Here is an 18,464-nt window from a genome sequence, read left to right as displayed (position 1 = left end):
CCTGTCTCTGTCTTTATCTTTGCGGTTTTTCGGAATCCCGGTAGTCGGATGGCTAACTGACGACATTTCTGGATAATTGAACCGAGAACCGAAATATTTAGAGGCGAAAATATACCGACGACGGATAGTGCACTGATTAAATAAAGCACAAAACAGACAGCAAGGTACGTTGTGGTCAGGGCCTAGGCAAGGAATACAGTACAAATGAAAATCCTTATGATGTATTTGCTTTCCACAAGTAATGCAATTATTAACTTTTACTGACATCGGTAAGGAGCAAGAAAAAGTTTCCCCAATGGGGTACTTAGCTTTAGTTGAAGACTTCGGTTCTGAAACTCGAAAACGAAAATTTCAGAAGTCGGCCGACCGGCACTTGCGAACTGCTTCTGCTTCGGGCACCGCACGGCAAGAAAGACTGATGTAATGGCATCAGCTGCATGTTTTATACCCCTGACGACCTGACGTCATGGAAGAAGGGACAGCAACCGACGCAGGACCCAAGACTTTGTTAATCAAGCCGACTGAGGGCTACCTGCAAGCAGATAACCCAAATGTAATGACTGCAACAGTGAAACACGAAGAACATCATCTTACAGTTCCAGAAAGCAAGCATACACTATACTGGAAGGGTCTAAGGAAGATCTAAAACTGCATTTCATCTTTTATGAATTCAATATAAAAATGCCCAATAGTTTTAATTTTTCTCCACAAATTATTTTAAAGTCTCAAATGACAATCCTGGGACATTAACCTTTCTCTTCGACACACAAGGGGCTAAATGATGAAACTGAACCAGTACTGACTGGAACATTTTCCTTGCATGAGCTACTTAAGTGTTCACACACATTCAACATTGGAGATTCTACCAGATGCCTCCTGTACACCAACATCCACATTTCTGAAAACCAGACTCTCCACTTTTGTCAGGATTCATAAAAAAATGATAATGAGACCCTGAGATGCCGATTAACAATCTTGTTATTCTGAACATCTTCTTCTAAGCCTAATCTACAGTGCACTGCTCTTCTCTCTCAGGAGTCTCTGTGGAAGTCACTGACCCTTGACACTTTAATTAACAAAACCTCTAGACAAAGGTCTTAGAGCAAAATAATATACTGAGAACCTTGTTTTACAGGGTCTCTCCTTGGGAATACAATCTCCAGAAAATATATGTTCCCAATGTAACAACTGCAACAGCACCAATGTTAGTGAGAACAGGTTTCCAATACAACCACCTTTTTCTTTTCCTTTCTGCATCGCTTAGCTTCCGTTTCATTTGCTGTACTTTTTGTGCTGTGTTAGCTTTTCGGTCCTCTCGCTGTCTCTTCCGAAGGGAGCTGCAAGAAAACACACATCACCCATTAAATCAACATAATGTCTTCTCATACAAGAAAATAATGTAATTCTACCCTAGTGGAGTGTCTCAATGTCCTGAAAATTCCTTTGACCTACATGACAAAAACTATATCTGTCATTTAATGGACATCCCACTCCACATCCCCCACCATGCACACCACTCAAATATTCATTTGCAATGGGTTCCACATAGTCTGCTTCACTGCAGTGATAAAATAATACTAGGCAAAGTAGCATCATTTGGCAGAAAATAAACTAAAAAGAGCTCATAATATAAAAACATCTTATAGAATTTAACAATACTAAAAAAGAGAACAAAAATAAAGGGACAAGGAAAGTACAGTAGTGTACACTTACCATAAATGTAGATGTTCGAGTGTATTCACTGTTGCAGTCATCACACTTGGGTTATCTTCCTGCAGGTAGCCCTCAGTCGGCCCGAATACCAGAGACTTAGTATTTCTGCATCAGTTGCGGTCGCTTCAGGAGTGACGTCAGGTCGTCAGGGGTATAAAAACAGGCAGCCGACACCATTACATCAGTTTTTCTTGCCCCAAATGTCAGGAGCCCCCAAACAGGGAGCTAATTTACGGTGGAAAAAACACCACCAGCAAAAAGTGAATACCAACAGCTCAGTAAGCGGTGAGTAAGAGAGACAGAGAAGAAGAGACAGAGAGAGAGAGAGAGAGAGACAAGGGGGCTGGAGGGTGGCAAACCAGGACTGCACCAATGAATACACTCAAACATCTACATTTATGGTAAGTGTACACAACTGTACTGTGTTCTTCGTGTTTCACTGCTGCAGTCATCACATTTGGGTTGATTCCCAAAGCTGAAGAATAGGTGGAGGCAGTCAGGAAGAGTTGGGGCTGGCTAGAATGCCATGCAGGACTGCTGTTGCAAACCCCGCCCTGGATTTGGAAAAGGTAGGCAGGTGGCAATGCATGGTGAAGGTGTGAACAAAACTCCAAGTAGCAGCTTCCAGAATGTCCCTGGTAGGGACTCCATTGAGAAAGGCTGTAGAGGTTGAAGTTGCCCTAGTGGAATGCGTTCTGACCCCCCTGAGGGGGTGGTATCCCATGGTGTTTGTAACAGAAATGGATACAATGTGCTATCCATTTGGAGATGGTTTGTTTTGATATGGCCTTGCCCTCTGCCCCTGGTGCAAAGCTGACTAGTAACTGGTCAGATTTCCTAAAAGGCTTAGTCCTATCAAGGTAGAATCTGAGCTGTCTGTGCACGTCTAAAGAGTGCAGGATCCTTTCCCCCTTACTTTGAGGATTAGGGAAGAAGGTGGTGCAAATGGACAGATTGGTTGAGAGCCACACTGGATACCACTTTGGGCATAAAAGAAGGGTTAATCCTGAGGGAGACCATGTTAGCATGAAAAATAATGAAGGGTTCCCCAGCCAGAAGTGCTTGTAACTCAGACACTCTTCTAGCTGAGGCGATGGCCAAAAGCAAGGCTGTTTTCCAAGAGAGGAATTTCAACTCTGCTGATGCTGCAGGCTCAAAGGGGGGTAAGCGTGAGCTTTTCCAGCACAAAGTTAAGGTCCCAAGCAGGGGTGGAGGGGTCTTCTTGTTGGACTTAAGTTGTTAGCCCCTCTCAGGAACTGTTTGATGAGAGGATGAAAGAAGAGAGGTGGCTTAGTGCTGTAATGAGCAGAGATGGCAGAGGCATGGATCTTAACGGAAGAGAAGGATAGGCCTCTGTGTAGTAGGTCTGCTAGGTAGTCCAGGATGAGAGGTAAGGAGGGCTGTGCTGTGTCTGCTCCTTTAGAGAGAATCCAGGAACAATACCTTTTCCGCTTATCAGCATAGGATTTCCTAGTACTGGGTTGTCTGGCTTCATGAATGACATCCAGCACCTGCTTGCTTAGGCTAGCCAGTGAAGGAGAGTTCAAGGAAAGTACAGTTTTGTACCTACCATAAATGTAGATGTCCGATAGGTATGCATCTGCAGTCATAACAAATGGGTTGTCCTGCCTCAGGCAGCCCTTCGGTCGGCCGGATTCCAAAGTCTGGGTCTGGCCTCGGCTGATGTCGCACTTCACCCGATGTCACAGCTGCTGGGGTATAAAGGCATCAGCCGACGCCATTTTCCTCAGTGTTTCTTGCCCCAGATGCCAGGTGCCCTCTAGGAAGGCTAAATTTGGATAAATGCAAATAATTCCAAACAGTAGAAAGCAAAATATATATATACATATATACATACAAACAAATACACCATAATAGATTCCCCCAGCTAGCTAAAGGAGCGGTAAGTACCCTAGGAATACCACAGAGGGGAAGGAGGGTGGGTAATCCTGACTGCAGATGCATACCTATCGGACATCTACATTTATGGTAGGTACAAAACTGTACTATGTCCTTCAAGGATGCATCTGCAGTCATAACAAATGGGTAGAATACCATAGCCAAACTGGGGGAGGAGGCACTAAGATAATGATGGTGTAGTTAAGATCCCTTGTAAAACAGCAGTTGCAAAACCTGCTCGGGATCTGGAGTATAAAGGAAGATTATAATGCTTGGCAAATGTATGCACGGAGCTCCAAGTAGCAGATTCTAAAATGTCTTTGGTAGCCACTCCTCGTAGGAAAGCTGTTGTGGTGGCTGTAGCTCTTGTGGAGTGAGGCCTGATATTTTCAGGAGTTGTCTTTCCATGAAATGAGTAGCAGAATCGAATGCAATTTCCTACCCATTTTGAGATTGTCTGTTTTGAAATTGCTTTTCCTTGCACTCCTGTTGCATATGCTACCAGAAGCTGGTCAGTTTTTCTGCTGGCCTTGGTTCTGTCCAGATAGTAGCGCAGTTGTCTGTGTACATCCAAGGTGTGTAGTAGTTTTTCCCCCCTATTCTGTGGGTTGGGGAAGAATGTAGGTAAATGTATGGCTTGGTTCAAGGATACCCTGGATACCACCTTTGGCATAAAAGTAGGATTGGTTCTCAGAGACACTCTATCCTGATGGAAGATAAGGAAAGGCTGCACTGCCATTAATGCCTGTAACTCAGATACCCTTCTTGCTGAATTGATTGCTAGCAGGAAGGCAGTTTTCCAAGATAAGAACTGTAAGTCTGCTGTTGCTGCTGGTTCAAAAGGTGGAAGTGTTAATTTTTCTAGCACAAAATTGAGATCCCATGCAGGCAAAGGTGGTTTCCTTAGAGGCTTTACATTTTTGATCCCTCTCAAAAATTGTCTGAGGAGAGGATGAGAGAAGACAGGAGGATCCATGTTGTACTCTGCTGAAATTGCTGATGCATGTATCTTAATGGAAGAATAGGACAGGCCATTGTGCAACAGTTCTGCTAAGTATTCCAGGATGTGTGCTAGTTTTGCTAGTGTGACATTTTCTCCTTTTTCTGCACTCCAAATGAGGAATCTTTTCCATTTGGCTGAATATGTTTTCCTTGTGGAGGGTCTGCGAGCCTCCAGGATAATGTCCTTAACCCTCTGAGATAAATCAAGTTGGTTTTGTTTTATGCAATTTTCCAAGCAGTTAGCTGCAGTGTTTTTAGGTTTGGATGCAGGGTCTTGTAATTGTTCTGCGTTAGAAGTAAAGGACATAGAGGTAGATGCCATGAATGCGTCCGAGACATGCTTCTCAGTAGCGGGTACCAATGTTGCCTCGGCCAGTCTGGAGCTATCAGAATTACCTTTGGCTGTTCCTCTCTGATCTTCAGTAGAACTTTGTACATCAAAGGAAGAGGTGGAAAGGCATATACTGTCAGGTCCTTCCAGCTGAAAGAAAGGGAGTCCACCCTCCAGGCAAGTGGGTGGTATACTCTTGAGCAGAATTTCTTCAGTTGGTAGTTGTATGGTGAGGCAAACAGGTCTATCTCTGGCATTCCCCATTTCTTTGTTATGGTTTTGAAAATATCTGGATGCAGCATCCATTCGTGAGCATCCGTGGTAGTCCTGCTTAAGCTGTCTGCTAGTGAATTCTCTGTTCCTGGTACAAATCTGGCCTGCAGTTGGATGTTGAGATTCAGGGCCAAGTTCCACAGGTCCATTGCCGTCCGGCATAGAGGGTATGAATGTGTGCCTCCCTGTTTGTTGATGTACCACATGACTGTGGTATTGTCCGTCCTTATCAGCAGGTGTCCTTGCTGGATGAATGGTTTGAATGTCTCGATTGCATGTTTCACTGCCAGCATCTCCTTTAGATTTATGTGTAGATTCAGCTGGTCTTGTGACCATAGGCCTTGGATACACTTGTCTTCCATGTGTGCCCCCAGCCTAGGTCTGAGGCGTCCGTGGTGATGGTCTGCCTTGGATGTGGTTTGTGGAAAGGCAATCCTCTGTTTATCTGACAGGCCTGAGCCCACCACAGGAATTCTTTTTTCAGACATGGAATGATTGGTATCTGGGCTTCTAGACTGTGTCTGTGTTGAGACCATACATTCCTTAGGTACCATTGTAACTTTCTCATATGCAGCCTGGCATGTGGGATCAATATTATGCAGGATGCCATGTAACCCAGGGCCTGCAGGACTTTCCTTGCAGTAAGCTGAGTTTGTCTTGTTAATGCCATGAAATAGACTGGTAGTTGCTTTTGTTTTTCCTCTGTGAGAAAAGCCATTTGAGTTATTGTGTCCAGTACTGCACCCAAAAATGTTATCCTTTGGGATGGCACTAGTCTTGATTTTTGTAAGTTGACTGTGTATCCCAAGGCTTGCAGCAGTTGCATGACATTGGCCAAATCCTTTATTAATTTTGTCCTGTTGTCCGCTTGTATTAGGCAGTCGTCCAGGTATGGGTAGATTTGAATTCCCTGAAGCCTGCAATGAGCAATTACTGATGCCAGGCATTTCGTGAATACTCTGGGCGCAGTAGATAAGCCAAAGGGCAATGCTGAGAATTGATAATGCTCTGATCCTGCAAGAAATCTGAGGTGTCTTCTGCAATCTGGTCGTATAGGGACGTGCAGGTATGCCTCCTTGAGATCTAGAGTCACCAGCCAAGACTCCTTGCCCAACATGGGAAGAAGTTGCTGTAGGGTCAGCATTTTGAATTTTGGAACAATGAGGTATGTGTTCAGTGCGGACAAATCGAGAATAGGCCTCCATTGATTTTCTTTTCTTGGTACAAGGAATAGTCTGGAGTAAAATCCTTGGCCTTGTTCCATAGATGGTACCTTTTCTATTGCTCTCATCCTTAGTAAACTGATTATTTGTTTTAGAGCCTCTGATTTCTGGCTTGGTGGAAGGTTTGGCATTCCTCTCTTTTTGGTAGAGTGTGGAAGTGAAACCTGTAGCCCTTGTCTATTGTTTGTAAAGTCCATTTGTCTCCTGTAATACAATGCCAATTTCTTGAGAATAAGGCTAGCTTTCCGCCCAAGGGTGCTTCCAGTTGTTCCCTGGTAGGCGGAATCAGAGCCAAGTCATTGTGTCTGTCCTGTAGAAATGGTTGCAGTCGCAGCTGTGGCGGCACTTCTTTGGTTGGCAGGTTGCCACTGACGACCCCTGTAGGCACCCCTAGATTGACCTCTGCCTCTTGGGCGTCTATTTCTGCCTCTCTGTGCTCTGGAGGTGTCTGGAAAGGACCAATTCTTTGAAGGCCAATTTCTGCTAAACCTCGGAGGTTGGACCTGCAAAAATTCCTTGACTGTTTGGACAGATTTTGCTTTTTCTTCCACTTTCTTTAGAACCTCCTGGGCAGGGGAGCCAAACAAACTTTGTTTCTCCATAGGGGCATCTAGGAGTTTAGACTTAACATGGTCTGGTAAGGATTGTTCTTTTAACCAGGCATGCCTTCGAATCACTGCTCCAGTCATAGCTGATCTAAATGAAGCCTCCAGTGCATCATAGCCACATTTTAAGAAATGATTACTGACCTGCTGAGAATTGTGTACCAAATCCTGAAGGGACTTACGGTCTAAAGGTTCAGGAGAGGCCATTTATTCAGCTGATCTAACAAAAATTCCTGGTACTGTATCATGTGAAATTGACAGTTTAAAGCCCTGGCAGAAAGAGTAGAAGATGTATAAACCTTTTTACCCCATCTCTCTAATGCTCTAGATTCTCTTTCAGATGGCAGTGGGTTTTTGGCAGTGGCAGCTGCAACACCTTTAGGGCCCTGAGAAATGGTTTCTGGGTCTGCAGCATGACCCTTATACAAGTGGTAGTGAGAATCCGGGACCCTGTAGTATCTGTCAGGCTTTGCAGGGGCCGGGGGAAGAGAATCAGGGGCAGTACTGGCATCATTGTATGCATCATCAACTGATAGTACAGGTGGAATGGCTAAAGGCCTATGCTGTGGTAAGTGTAAAAAGGTCCTTAGCCTTTTCCTAGAATCAGAAAAATCCTGACCCTGCCATTGGAAGTGTTCCCTCATTGAGTGTAGGGTTTCCCCAAAAGAAAATTCTTCTGGAGGTGAGGCAGAAGGAATGGAGTCTTCTGCATCAGAATCCTCATAAGGTGAGTAGGCCTTCCTGATGGTCCGATACATCTGAACCATCCGAGGAGTAGTCAGAGGACAGAGGTTCAGGGGGTTCAGTCCTAGGCCTCTTTTCAGGAGAGGGTTGTGAGGCCCTGTCTGGGTGAGGATGGGTTCCCCTGATCAGAGAAATAAGGTCCTCAGCAAGGCTGAGAATCTGGGAACTTGAGGAAGGCCTGTGTAAGGGAGCTTTTGAAGGTAAGGCCTTGGAAAGTTTGGCTGCTTTAGCCCTGGAAAAGGCCTTGATAGACATAGAAGCAGGGGTCTAGCTGCCCCACGTGCAGGAGTAGAGATGTCCAACGGAATAGTGTCAGACAACTCTTGTGTGCCTGCTACTTCAGCAGGAATTTCTGTAGCCGACTCAGCCATGGCCTGTGTGGCCTCGGTTATCGGAGGCATGCTTTCGGCCGAAGGGAGAACCGAGGTCTCGGTTTCAGCGAAACCGAGGCACTCGCTGTAGGCATAACCGTGGTTTCAGCCGAAACCGCGGCCGCAGTGTCGGTCCTTTCTTTGCGTTTTAGCTAAATGTGTAGTCGGAGTCTCCGACGGCATTTTATATGCAAAAGTGGAGCCAAAAAACTCTTCTGCAAACTCCGACCGACGTCTAAGAGTCCGTCGGTTGAAGGAAGCACAGGCTAAACAAGCTGATACGTCGTGGTCTGGGCCTAAGCAAGGAAGGCAGTATGAGTGGAAATCCTTATGAGGTATTTGTTTCCCACAAGTTAAACAATTATTTACTTTGTCTGACATCGGCTGAGGCAAGAAAGAGTCCCCAACGGGGTACTTAGCTTTTTAGAAGTCCTCGGTACGCTGAAATCTCTGGATCTGACTGACCGGCACTTGCGAATAGCTTCTGCTTCGGGCACCGCGCGGCAAGAAAGACTGAGGAAAATGGCGTCGGCTGATGCCTTTATACCCCAGCAGCTATGACGTCGGGTGAAGTGCGACATCAGCCGAGGCCAGACCCAGACTTTGGAATCCGGCCGACTGAAGGGCTGCCTGAGGCAGGACAACCCATTTGTTATGACTGCAGATGCATCCTTGAAGGACATTGAGCCAGGCTGCAAGTTTCAGGGTTTGCAGTTGCGAATGCAAGAGCTGTCCCTCCAGCTGAGTGAGGAGGGTTGGGATCTGAGGAAGGTGCCATGGTGGCACCAGTGATAGAGTGCGCAGAAGTGGGTACCAGTGTTGGCGTGGCCAGTCTGGGGCAATCAGGATTGCCCTTGGTTTGTCCTGCCTTATCTTGAGTAGCACTCTTGTAAGAAGAGGCAGAGGGGGAAATACACAGATTGAGAAGTTTACCCAATGGAAGGATAGGGTACCCACTATCCAGGCCTTGCTGTGAGGTACCCTGATGCAGAAAGTACAGTTGTGTACCTACCGTAAATGTAGATGTTCGAGTGTATTCACTGTTGCAGTCATTATTCTTGGGTTATCCTGCTGGCAGGCTACCTGCAGTCGGCCTGAATTCCAAAGTCCTGGTCCGGTGTCGGTTGCGGTCGCCTCTTCCCTGACATCAGTGCGCCAGGGGCATAAAGGATGCAGCCGACGCCATTTTCTTCAGTTTTTCTTGCCCCAGATGTCAGGTGCCCCCAAAAGGGTAGGCTAAAAATATTATGCCAATAAACATGCATATAGTAAAGTAAACATTTCCTTCATCTACAAGCAAATACACCACCTAGGTTGTATAGAACAGAGAAGTACAGATAAGACCCAGCAAAAGAAAGGGGGATGGTGGGAGGGTAACCTGGACTGCAACAGTGAATAAACTCTAATATCTACATTTATGGTAGGTACACAACTGTACTATGTTCATCGTGTTTCACTGTTGCAGTCATTACTCTTGGGTTGAATCCCAAAGCTGAGGGTGGGTGGCTGGGGCTAAGTAGGATTAGGAGAGGTTATGAGGCCCTGCAGAACTGCAGTGGCAAAGCCTGCTCTGGATTTAGACTAGAGAGGTAAGTGGTAGTGCTTTGTAAAAGTATGCAGTGAACTCCAAGTTGCAGCCTCTAAGATGTCTTTGGTTGGTACTCCTCTGAGGAAGGCTGCTGAAGTGGCTGCTGCTCTGGTTGAATGTGGCCTAATGCCCTTAGGCACTAATTTACCATGTTGTGAGTAGCAGAAATGAATGCAATGGCCTATCCATTTTGAAATAGTCTGTTTTGAGATAGCCTTTCCTTGAGATCCTGCAGCATATGCCACTAAAAGTTGCTCAGTCTTTCTGAAAGCTTTAGTTCTGTCCAAGTAGAAGCGTAGCTGTCTGTGTATGTCCAAAGAATGCAGAAGTCCCTCACCCTTGTTCTGTGGGTTTGGATAAAAGTTAGGCAAGTAAATGGTTTGGTTAAGGGCCACACTGGACACCACCTTAGGCATAAATGTCGGGTTTGTCCTCAGAGAAACCCTGTCTGGATGGAAAATGATAAAAGGTTCCACAGCCATGAGTGCCTGTAACTCCGAGACTCGTCTTGCAGAGGTTATTGCTAGGAGCAGAGCTGTTTTTCAGGATAACAATTTAATATCAGCTGTTGAGGCTGGCTCAAAAGGAGGCACTGTGAGTTTTTCCAAGGCATAATTGAGGTCCCATGCAAGTGTTGGTGCTCTCCTTGGAGGTCTTATGTTTCTGGCCCCTCTGAGGTACTGCCTTATTAAAGGATGAGAAGATAGGAAGTTCCGTATTGTAATGGGCTGAAATGGCAGAGGCATGGATCTTAATTGATGAAAAGGATATGCATTTGTCCAGCATCTCAGTTAAGTATTGTAAAATCTGAGGAATATTTGGTACAAACGTGTCAATTCCTTGTGCCTGGTTCCAAGAACAGAATCTCTTCTATTTTTCTGTATAACATTTTCTGGTACTGGGCCTCCCGGCCTCCAAAATAACATCCATCACAGCTTTAGAGAGAGGGGTGTTCTGAATGGCTACATTATCCGCCATGCTGCCAGATTTAAGGTCCTGAGTTGGCTGTGCAGGATCTGATTGTTTTGTTGAGTCAGTAAGTGAGAAATTTGGGGCAATGTCCAGGCTGGACCTTGAGACAAGTACTTTAGGATTGGGTACCAGTGCTGGCGTGGCCAGTCTGGGGCAATCAGTATCATTTTTGGCTTCTCTTGTCTGACCTTGAGTACCTTGGGGAGGAGAGGCAGTGGAGGAAAGGCATATACTGTTAGGTTTTTCCAACTGATGGATAAGGCATCCACTTTCCATGCTTGCTTGTGATAAGTCCTTGTGCAGAATCTCTGTAGTTGGCAGTTGTGAGGGGAGGCAAATAGATCTATGTCTGGGCATCCCCATTTTCTTGTTATCATGCTGAAGACTTGTGGATCCAGTTTCCACTCGTGGGGATCCATGAGGTTTCTGCTTAGTTCGTCTGCCAGAGTATTTATCTTTCCTGGCAGGAATTGTGCTTGCAGGTGAACTTGATAAGTCAATGCTTTATCCCACAAGGTCATGGCTTGTCTGCAGAGGGGGTAGGAATGTGTGCCTCCCTGCTTGTTTATGTACCACATGACTGTAGTATTATCCGTCTTTATCAGTAGTTGTCCTGGATGAAGTAGATCCTTGAAAGCTGTCAGGGCATTCTGAACAGCTAGCATCTCTTTTTGATTGAAATGAAGATGCATCTGGCTTGCGGGCCATGATCCCTGAATACATTTTCCTGCCATGAGGGCCCCCCAGGCATAATGATGCATCCATTGTTGGTGTCTGCCTGGCTGTGGGTAAAGTGAATGGCTGTTCCTTGTTGTGGTGACAGGCCTGTGCCCACCATCGAAACTCCTGTTGCAGGCAGGGATTGAGGGTAATTAATGTTTTCAGGCTGTGGCAATGTTGAGTCCAAACACTTTTTAGATACCATTGTAGTTTCCTCATATGCAGTCTGGCATATGGAATTAACAGAATGCAGGATGCCATGAAGCCCAAAGCCTGCAGAATTTTTCTTGCAGATAACTGGGTCTTTGTTGCCAACATTTTGAAGTAAGAAGTCAGTTGCCTTTGTTTGTCTGGCGTGAGATAAGCCATCTGGGCAGTTATATTTAAGCTTGCACCCAGGAATATTATCTCTTGAGAGGGTACTAGTTTTGATTTCTTTTAGTTTACTGTGTACCCTAGGCAAATTAGTAATCTTTTTACAAATGCCAGATGCTTTAGTAGAATGTCCTTGTTCTCTGCTTGAATAAGGCAGTCGTCCAAGTAAGGATATATTTGAATTCCTCTTTGTCTGCAAAATGCAATTACTAGTGCCAGGCATTTTGTGAAGACCCTGGGCACAGTAGATAAGCCAAAGGGCAGTGCAGAGAATTGGTAGTGCATTGAGCCAACTATGAATCTGAGGTATCTTCTACAAGATTGTCTGATTGGGACATGCAGGTATGCCTCTTTTAGGTCCAAAGTTACAAGCCAAGCCTTCTTGCCCAGCATGGGCAGAAGCTGCTGCAGAGTCAACATTTTGAATTTTGGAATGTCCAGAAATGTGTTTAGAATAGACAGGTCCAGTATTGGTCTCCAGGCTTTGTCCTTTCTGGGTACTAAGAAAAGTCTAGAGTAAAATCCTTGTCCCTGCTCTTGCTGTGGTACTTGCTGAATGGTCCTCATGTCCATGAGGGATGAAACTTGCTTTTGTGCCTCTGCCCATTGATTGTGTGGCAGGTCTGGCATACCTTTTGCCCTTGACAGGGTGTGAAAATGGAACCTGTAGCCCTTAGACACTATGTTCAAGACCCATTTGTCCTGGGTGATCATTTGCCAATTTTGTGAAAAAAGTGCTAGCTTTCCCCCTAAGGGGGCTGCCAAAAGATAAGTGCTTGGTGCTGGCAGAGGAAAGTCATTGGGACTGTTTCCTGTATGGCTGTGATTTGTCTTCTCCGCTTTTGGAGGTAGAAGCACACCATTGTTTACGCTTGTATGAGCCTTGGGGCTGGGATCTGCCTCTGGGGCATCTATATCTGCCTCTTTATGGCCTGTCTGACAATGGAAAGGACCAATTCTTTGTAGGACAGTTCCTGCTAAATCTGGGTGGCTGCACCTGTAAGAAATCCTTAACTGTCTGCATAGATTTTGCTTTGTCCTCCATTTTCATCAACAACTCTTCTGCTTTAACACCAAACGAAGTATCATGCTGTAATAGAGCATCTAATAATTTTGCTTTAACATGATCAGGCAGATTCTGTTTCTTTAACCAAGCATGCCGCCTAATGACAGAACCCGTAACAGCGGCCCTGCAAGAAGACTCCAGAGAATCAAAACCACATTGTAAAGTATGTTTTCCCACTTGTTCAGTTGCATGCAATAAATCCTGCATTTCCTTGTTTTCTGAACATTCAGAATTTGTTAACATTTTCTGTTTAAGCAGTGACATTAAGTATTGCTGATATTTAAGCATATGAAATCGACAATTTAAAGCCCTCACAGCCAAGGTAGCAGAAGTGTAAACCTTTTTCCCCCATATGTCCAGTGCCCTTGAATCCCTATCAGAGGGGATAGGGTTTTTTTTGCAGTGGAAGCCTTGACCCCTTTGGGACCCTGAGAAATAGTTTCTGGGTCAGCAGCAGGGTTTTTATAAAGAAATTTATGTGAATCTGGAACCCTGTAGTATCTATCTGGCTTAACAGATGCAGGGGGTAAAGAGTCAGGAGACAGGCCGGACTCTGAAAATACATCATCTACAATGTCTAAAACAGGAGGGATAGCAAGAGGCCTGTGCTGAGGTAGTAAAAGAAAGTCTCTGAGCCTTTTCTTAGATTCTGAGTAGTCTTGGCTCTTCCAGTGGAAGTGCTCCCTCATGGTATGCAGGGTTTACCAAAAAGAATAATCCTCAGGAGGAGAGGCTGAAGGGATAGATTCTTCAGCATCGGAATCCTCATAGGGAGGGAGAGAGTATTCCTGTTCAAAAGAGGAGTCAGAGGAACCTGATCTGAAGATTCATATTCTGTCTCTTGCCTAGGCCTCTTATCAGGAGGGGGATAGGAACCCCTGATCAAAGTAATTAGGTCTTCGGCCATTTTGAGCATCTGTTTTTTAGGCATGGAGGCCTGTCCATGGGCTTGTTGCACTTGTTTCTTTGTCTTTAGTGGTGCTTTAGTCTTTACCTTTGAAGCTGTAGTCGGTTTTATATACAACTGTGTAGGCCTGAAAACACCCTCAGAAGCCGATGCCTGCTCAGCGGCTCCGGACCCATCTGAGGGAATATTTTCCAAGTGTCCAATACCTTGAGTTTCCAGAGGCCTAGTCTGCTCCACGTGGGAGTCGGAAGCGGCCTGCGGCTCTGAGGTAGCAGGCGTCAGGGGCTGTGAAAGCGCCTCACTGAGAACAGACGACTGGCTTAGAAGAAGCCTTGTCGTCCGTTTTGGACCTCGGATGCCTGTCCTTTTCCTTGCGTTTCTTGTGAACTGCGGTAGTCGGATGGCTATCCGACGACATGGTGTAATTAAATCTCCGGCCAAAGTAATGTAATGCAAAATCGTATCGACGCTTAATAGTGCGTTGGTTAAATCTAGCACAAAACCTGCAATTAGCAATGTCGTGATCAGGGCCTAGGCAAGGAATACAATAAGAATGGAAGTCCTTATGAGGTATTTGCTTCCCACAAGAAATACAATTATTAACTTTTTCTGACATCGGTCTGGAGCAAGAAAAAAGTTTCCCCAATGGGGTACTTAGCTTTAAATGAAGACTTCGGATCTGAAATTTGAACATGAAAATCTCAGGAGTCGGCCGACCGGCACTTGCGAACTGCTTCTGCTTTGGGCACCGCACGGCAAGAAAGACTGAAGGAAATGGTGTCGGCTGCATCTTTTATACCCCTGGCGCACTGAAGTCAGGGAAGAGGCGACAGCAACCGACGCCGGACCAGGACTTTGGAATTCAGGCCAAATGCAGGTAGCCTGCCAGCAGGATAACCCAAGAGTAATGACTGCAACAGTGAAACATGATGAACATTTTGCTGAGCTGGTGATTGTAGGAGGAGGCGAACAGATCTACCTTCGGGGTATCCCATTTCTGGGTTAGAAGGCTGAAGGTGTAGAGGTCTAACTGCCACTTGTGTGGGTCTACCTTAAGTCGTCTGCCAGAGAGCTTAGTCTGCATGGCAGGAATTGAGCTTGCAGGTGAATTTGCATAGCCAAGGCTGTGTTCCACAGGGTCATGGCTCCCCTGCAGAGTGGGTAAGAGTGGGTTCCCCCTTGCTTGTTGATGTACCACATCACTGTGGTGCTGTCGGTTTTTATAAGAAGGGACCCTGGTGAGAGTAGGGATCTTAAAGCTGTCCGAGAGTGCTGAACAGCTGGCATCTTTTTGGTTGATGTGCAGGTGAATTTGGTTTCGGCTCCAGTGGCCCTGAATGCAATGGCTGTCCAGATGTGCACCTCAGGCATAGTCTGATGCATCTGTGGTTAGGGTCTGGGCGGCGTGGGGTGTGTAAAGGGAAGTCTCTTGTTGTGTTTGCATACTGCTGCCCACAAAAGAAACTCTGTCCTGCGACAAGGTATGATAGGTATTATAGTTTCCAGGTCCTGAGAATGTTGGCACCAAAGACCTTTTAAGTACCACTGAAGTTTCCTCATATGCAGTCTGGCATATGGATTTAGTAGACTGTAGGAGGCCATGAACCCTAGAGCCTGCAGGATTTTCCTTGCGGATAGCTGGGTTCTGGTGGCCATTTCAGTGAAGTAGCCTGTCAGACAGGCTTGTTTTTCTTGAGTAAGGAATGCCATCTGGGATGCTGTGTCCAAGCTTGCTCCCAGGAATAATTTTTTTTGACTGGGGACTAGTTTTGATTTCTTTTCCTTGATAGTGTACCCCAGGGAGGTTAAATGGACCTTTACAAATGTCAGGTGCTGCAACAGCTTTTCCTGTCAGCCTGAATCAGGCAATCGTCCAAGTAAGGCTAAATTTGAATCTGTCTCTGTCTGCAATAGGCAATGGCTAGAGCCAGGCATTTTGTGAAGACTCTGGGAGCAGTGGATAAGCCAAAGGGAAGTGCAGAGAACTGATAATGCACAGATCCTGCCATGAAATGTAGATCTTTCCTGCATGAGTCCCTGATAGGGATGTGCAGACAGGTTTCCTTTAGGTCTAGCAGGCATCTTTTGACAGCACAGGGAGAAGCTGCTGTAGGATGAGCATTTTGAATTTTGGTACTACCAGGAATGTGTTTAGAATGGAAAGGTCTACGATTGGGCGCCAGGTGCCCTCTTTTCTGGGTACCAGGAAAAGTCCGGAATAAAAACCTTGGCCTATCTGTTCTGTAGGAACAGGCTGAACTGCCTTTATGGAGAGCAGGGATTGAACTTGGTTTTGTGCTTCTGCCCACTGGTTTGGTGGAAGGTCAGGGAACCGTTTTGGGGTTGGCAGTGTGTGGAAGTAAAATTTGTACCCCTGGGATACTATGTTGAGGACCCACCGATCGTTGGTGATGCAGGTCCAGTTTTTTTGCATGGTGGGCAAGTTTTCCTCCTAGGGGCATGAGCAACTGGGCAGAGATGAGGAGTTGAGAAGTCATTGTGAATTCTTTCCGTAAGGGGGCGGCTTAGCACTCCCTGTTTTAGAAGTGGAGGTACTCCAATTGCTTAGATCTCTGCATACCCTGAGACTGTAGTCTGGTGGGTCCATTTCCCTTGGGTCTAGTTTGAGATGGCCTTGAGGGGGCTGGAAAGGACCAATGCTTCGAAAGGCAATACCTACTGAATCTTGGAGGCTGCACTTGCAAAACATCTTTGACTGTCTGCATAGACTTAGCCTTTTCTTCCATCTTTTTTAGAACCTCTTCTGCTTTGGTGCCAAACAGATTGTCCTTGTTCAAAGGAGCGTCCAGTAATTTTGATTTAACATGGTCTGGCAAGGTCTGCTCCTTAAGCAAAGCATGCCTTCTATGTATAGAACCTGTGACTGCTCCTCCGCAAGATGCTTCTAGGGCATCAAACCCATATTGCAGGGTATTTTTGCTGACTTGGCTTGCAGAATGCATAAGCTCCTGTAAATCTTTATTTTCTGCACAGTCAGGAAAAGTAGATAATCTTTGCTTAAGTTCCATAGTATGTTTCTGGTATTTCAGCACGTGGAACTGACAATTCAATGCTCTAATGGTGAGAGTTGCAGAGGTATATACTTTCTTACCCCATCTGTCTAAAGCTCTGGTTTCCCTGTCCGAAGGAGTGGGATTCTTAGCTGTAGTTGCTTTTATTCCTTTAGGCCCTTGGGAGATGACCTCTGGGTCAGCAGTAGGATTTTTGAAAAGGAACTTATGGGTGCCAGGGACTCTGTAGTACCTGTCTGGTTTCCTTGGAGCAGGGGGTAAAGTATCAGGAGTTAGACTGGATTCCATGAAGATATCATCCACAACATCCAAAAAGTACAGTTTTGTACCTACCATAAATGTAGATGTTCGAGGATCTACATTGCTGCAGTCATAACCTGTGGGTAGTCCGCTGTCCTCGATCGGCCCGAATACCAAAGAGCTGGGCTGGCGTCGGTCATTGTCGCCTGGAGCTGACGTCAGTACGTAGTAGTACTTAAGCGCATGACCGACGCCATATCCTCAGTCTTTCTTGCCCCAGATGTCAGAAGGCCTAAGAATGAAAGAAGGACAGAGCCAAAATAGTAAACACCCAACCACAAACCATAGAGGGGAAGGAGGGAGGGATAATTGGACTGCAGCAATGTAGATCCTCGAACATCTACATTTATGGTAGGTACAAAACTGTACTATGTTCTTCGTCTCACATTGCTGCAGTCATAACCTGTGGGTAGAATCCCAAAGCAAAGGAAAAGGGAGGCTGGCAAACTAAATAGCACTAGGAGCTGCTAACATGCCCTGTAAAACTGCAGTGGCAAACCCAGCCCTGGACTTGGAATAAAGAGGGAGATGGTAATGCTTAGTAAAAGTGTGAACTGAACTCCAAGTAGCTGCCTCCAAAATATCCTTAGTAGCTACCCCCCTCAAAAAGCAGTAGATGTGGCAGTAGCCCTAGTAGAATGAGGCCTGATCCCAGCAGGAACATCCTTCCCATGATGAGAATAACAAAAGGCAATACATTGACCAATCCACTTAGAAATAGTCTGCTTTGAAACAGCCTTCCCTTGTGAACCCAAAGCAAAAGAAACAAATAACTGTTGACTCTGTCTGAACTCTTTAGTTCTGCTCAAATAATAACGTAACTGTCTGTGGATATCCAAAGAATGCAAGACTTTTCCCCCTTATTTTGGGGATCAGCATAAAACGTAGGCAAATGAATAGACTGGTTCAAAGCCACATTAGAAATCACTTTAGGCATAAAAGTAGGGTTAGTTCAAAAGAAACTCTATCCTTATGGAATATCAGAAAAGGTTCAACTGCCATGAGTGCCTGCAATTCAGATACCCTCCTAGCAGAAGTAATGGCCAACAAAAAAGCAGTCTTCCAAGACAAAAACTTCAATTCAGACAAAGCTGCAGGTTCAAAAGGAGGTAAAGTAAGCTTCTCCAACACAAAATTGAGATCCCAGGAAGGAGGGAGCTCTCGGGGGTCTTATATTCTTTGCCCCTCTAAGAAATTGTTTGAACAAAGGGTGAGAAAATAAAGGAGGGTCACAATCATAGTGAGCAGAAATGGCTGCAGCATGAACCTTCACAGAAGAGAATGACAAACCCTTGTCCAGTAATTCAGTAGTGCAAAACTCAAAACAGGCACTGAAACATCAA

At 45.5% G+C, this 18,464-nt stretch overlaps 1 protein-coding gene across 2 annotated transcripts in view; it reads right to left on the bottom strand.

The window, feature by feature from the left end:
- Positions 1–18,464, bottom strand: part of PTPN2 (protein tyrosine phosphatase non-receptor type 2) — a 2,647,405-nt gene that overhangs the window by 414,327 nt on the left and 2,214,614 nt on the right. Inside the window, exon 9 of one of the 2 annotated variants that reach the window (XM_044067190.1) lies at positions 1,236–1,337. In XM_044067190.1, coding sequence (XP_043923125.1) covers positions 1,236–1,337 — 102 coding nt within the window. Of the gene's footprint in view, positions 1–1,114; positions 1,338–18,464 lie in introns of those variants that run through there. The other variant, XM_044067189.1, reaches the window with a different exon arrangement.

This window comes from Protopterus annectens, chromosome 3.part1 (genome assembly GCF_019279795.1).
Source record: "Protopterus annectens isolate FY-2018-M chromosome 3.part1, PAN1.0, whole genome shotgun sequence".
NCBI lineage: Eukaryota > Metazoa > Chordata > Ceratodontiformes > Protopteridae > Protopterus > Protopterus annectens.
This window is presented reverse-complemented; position numbering and strand designations above follow the sequence as displayed.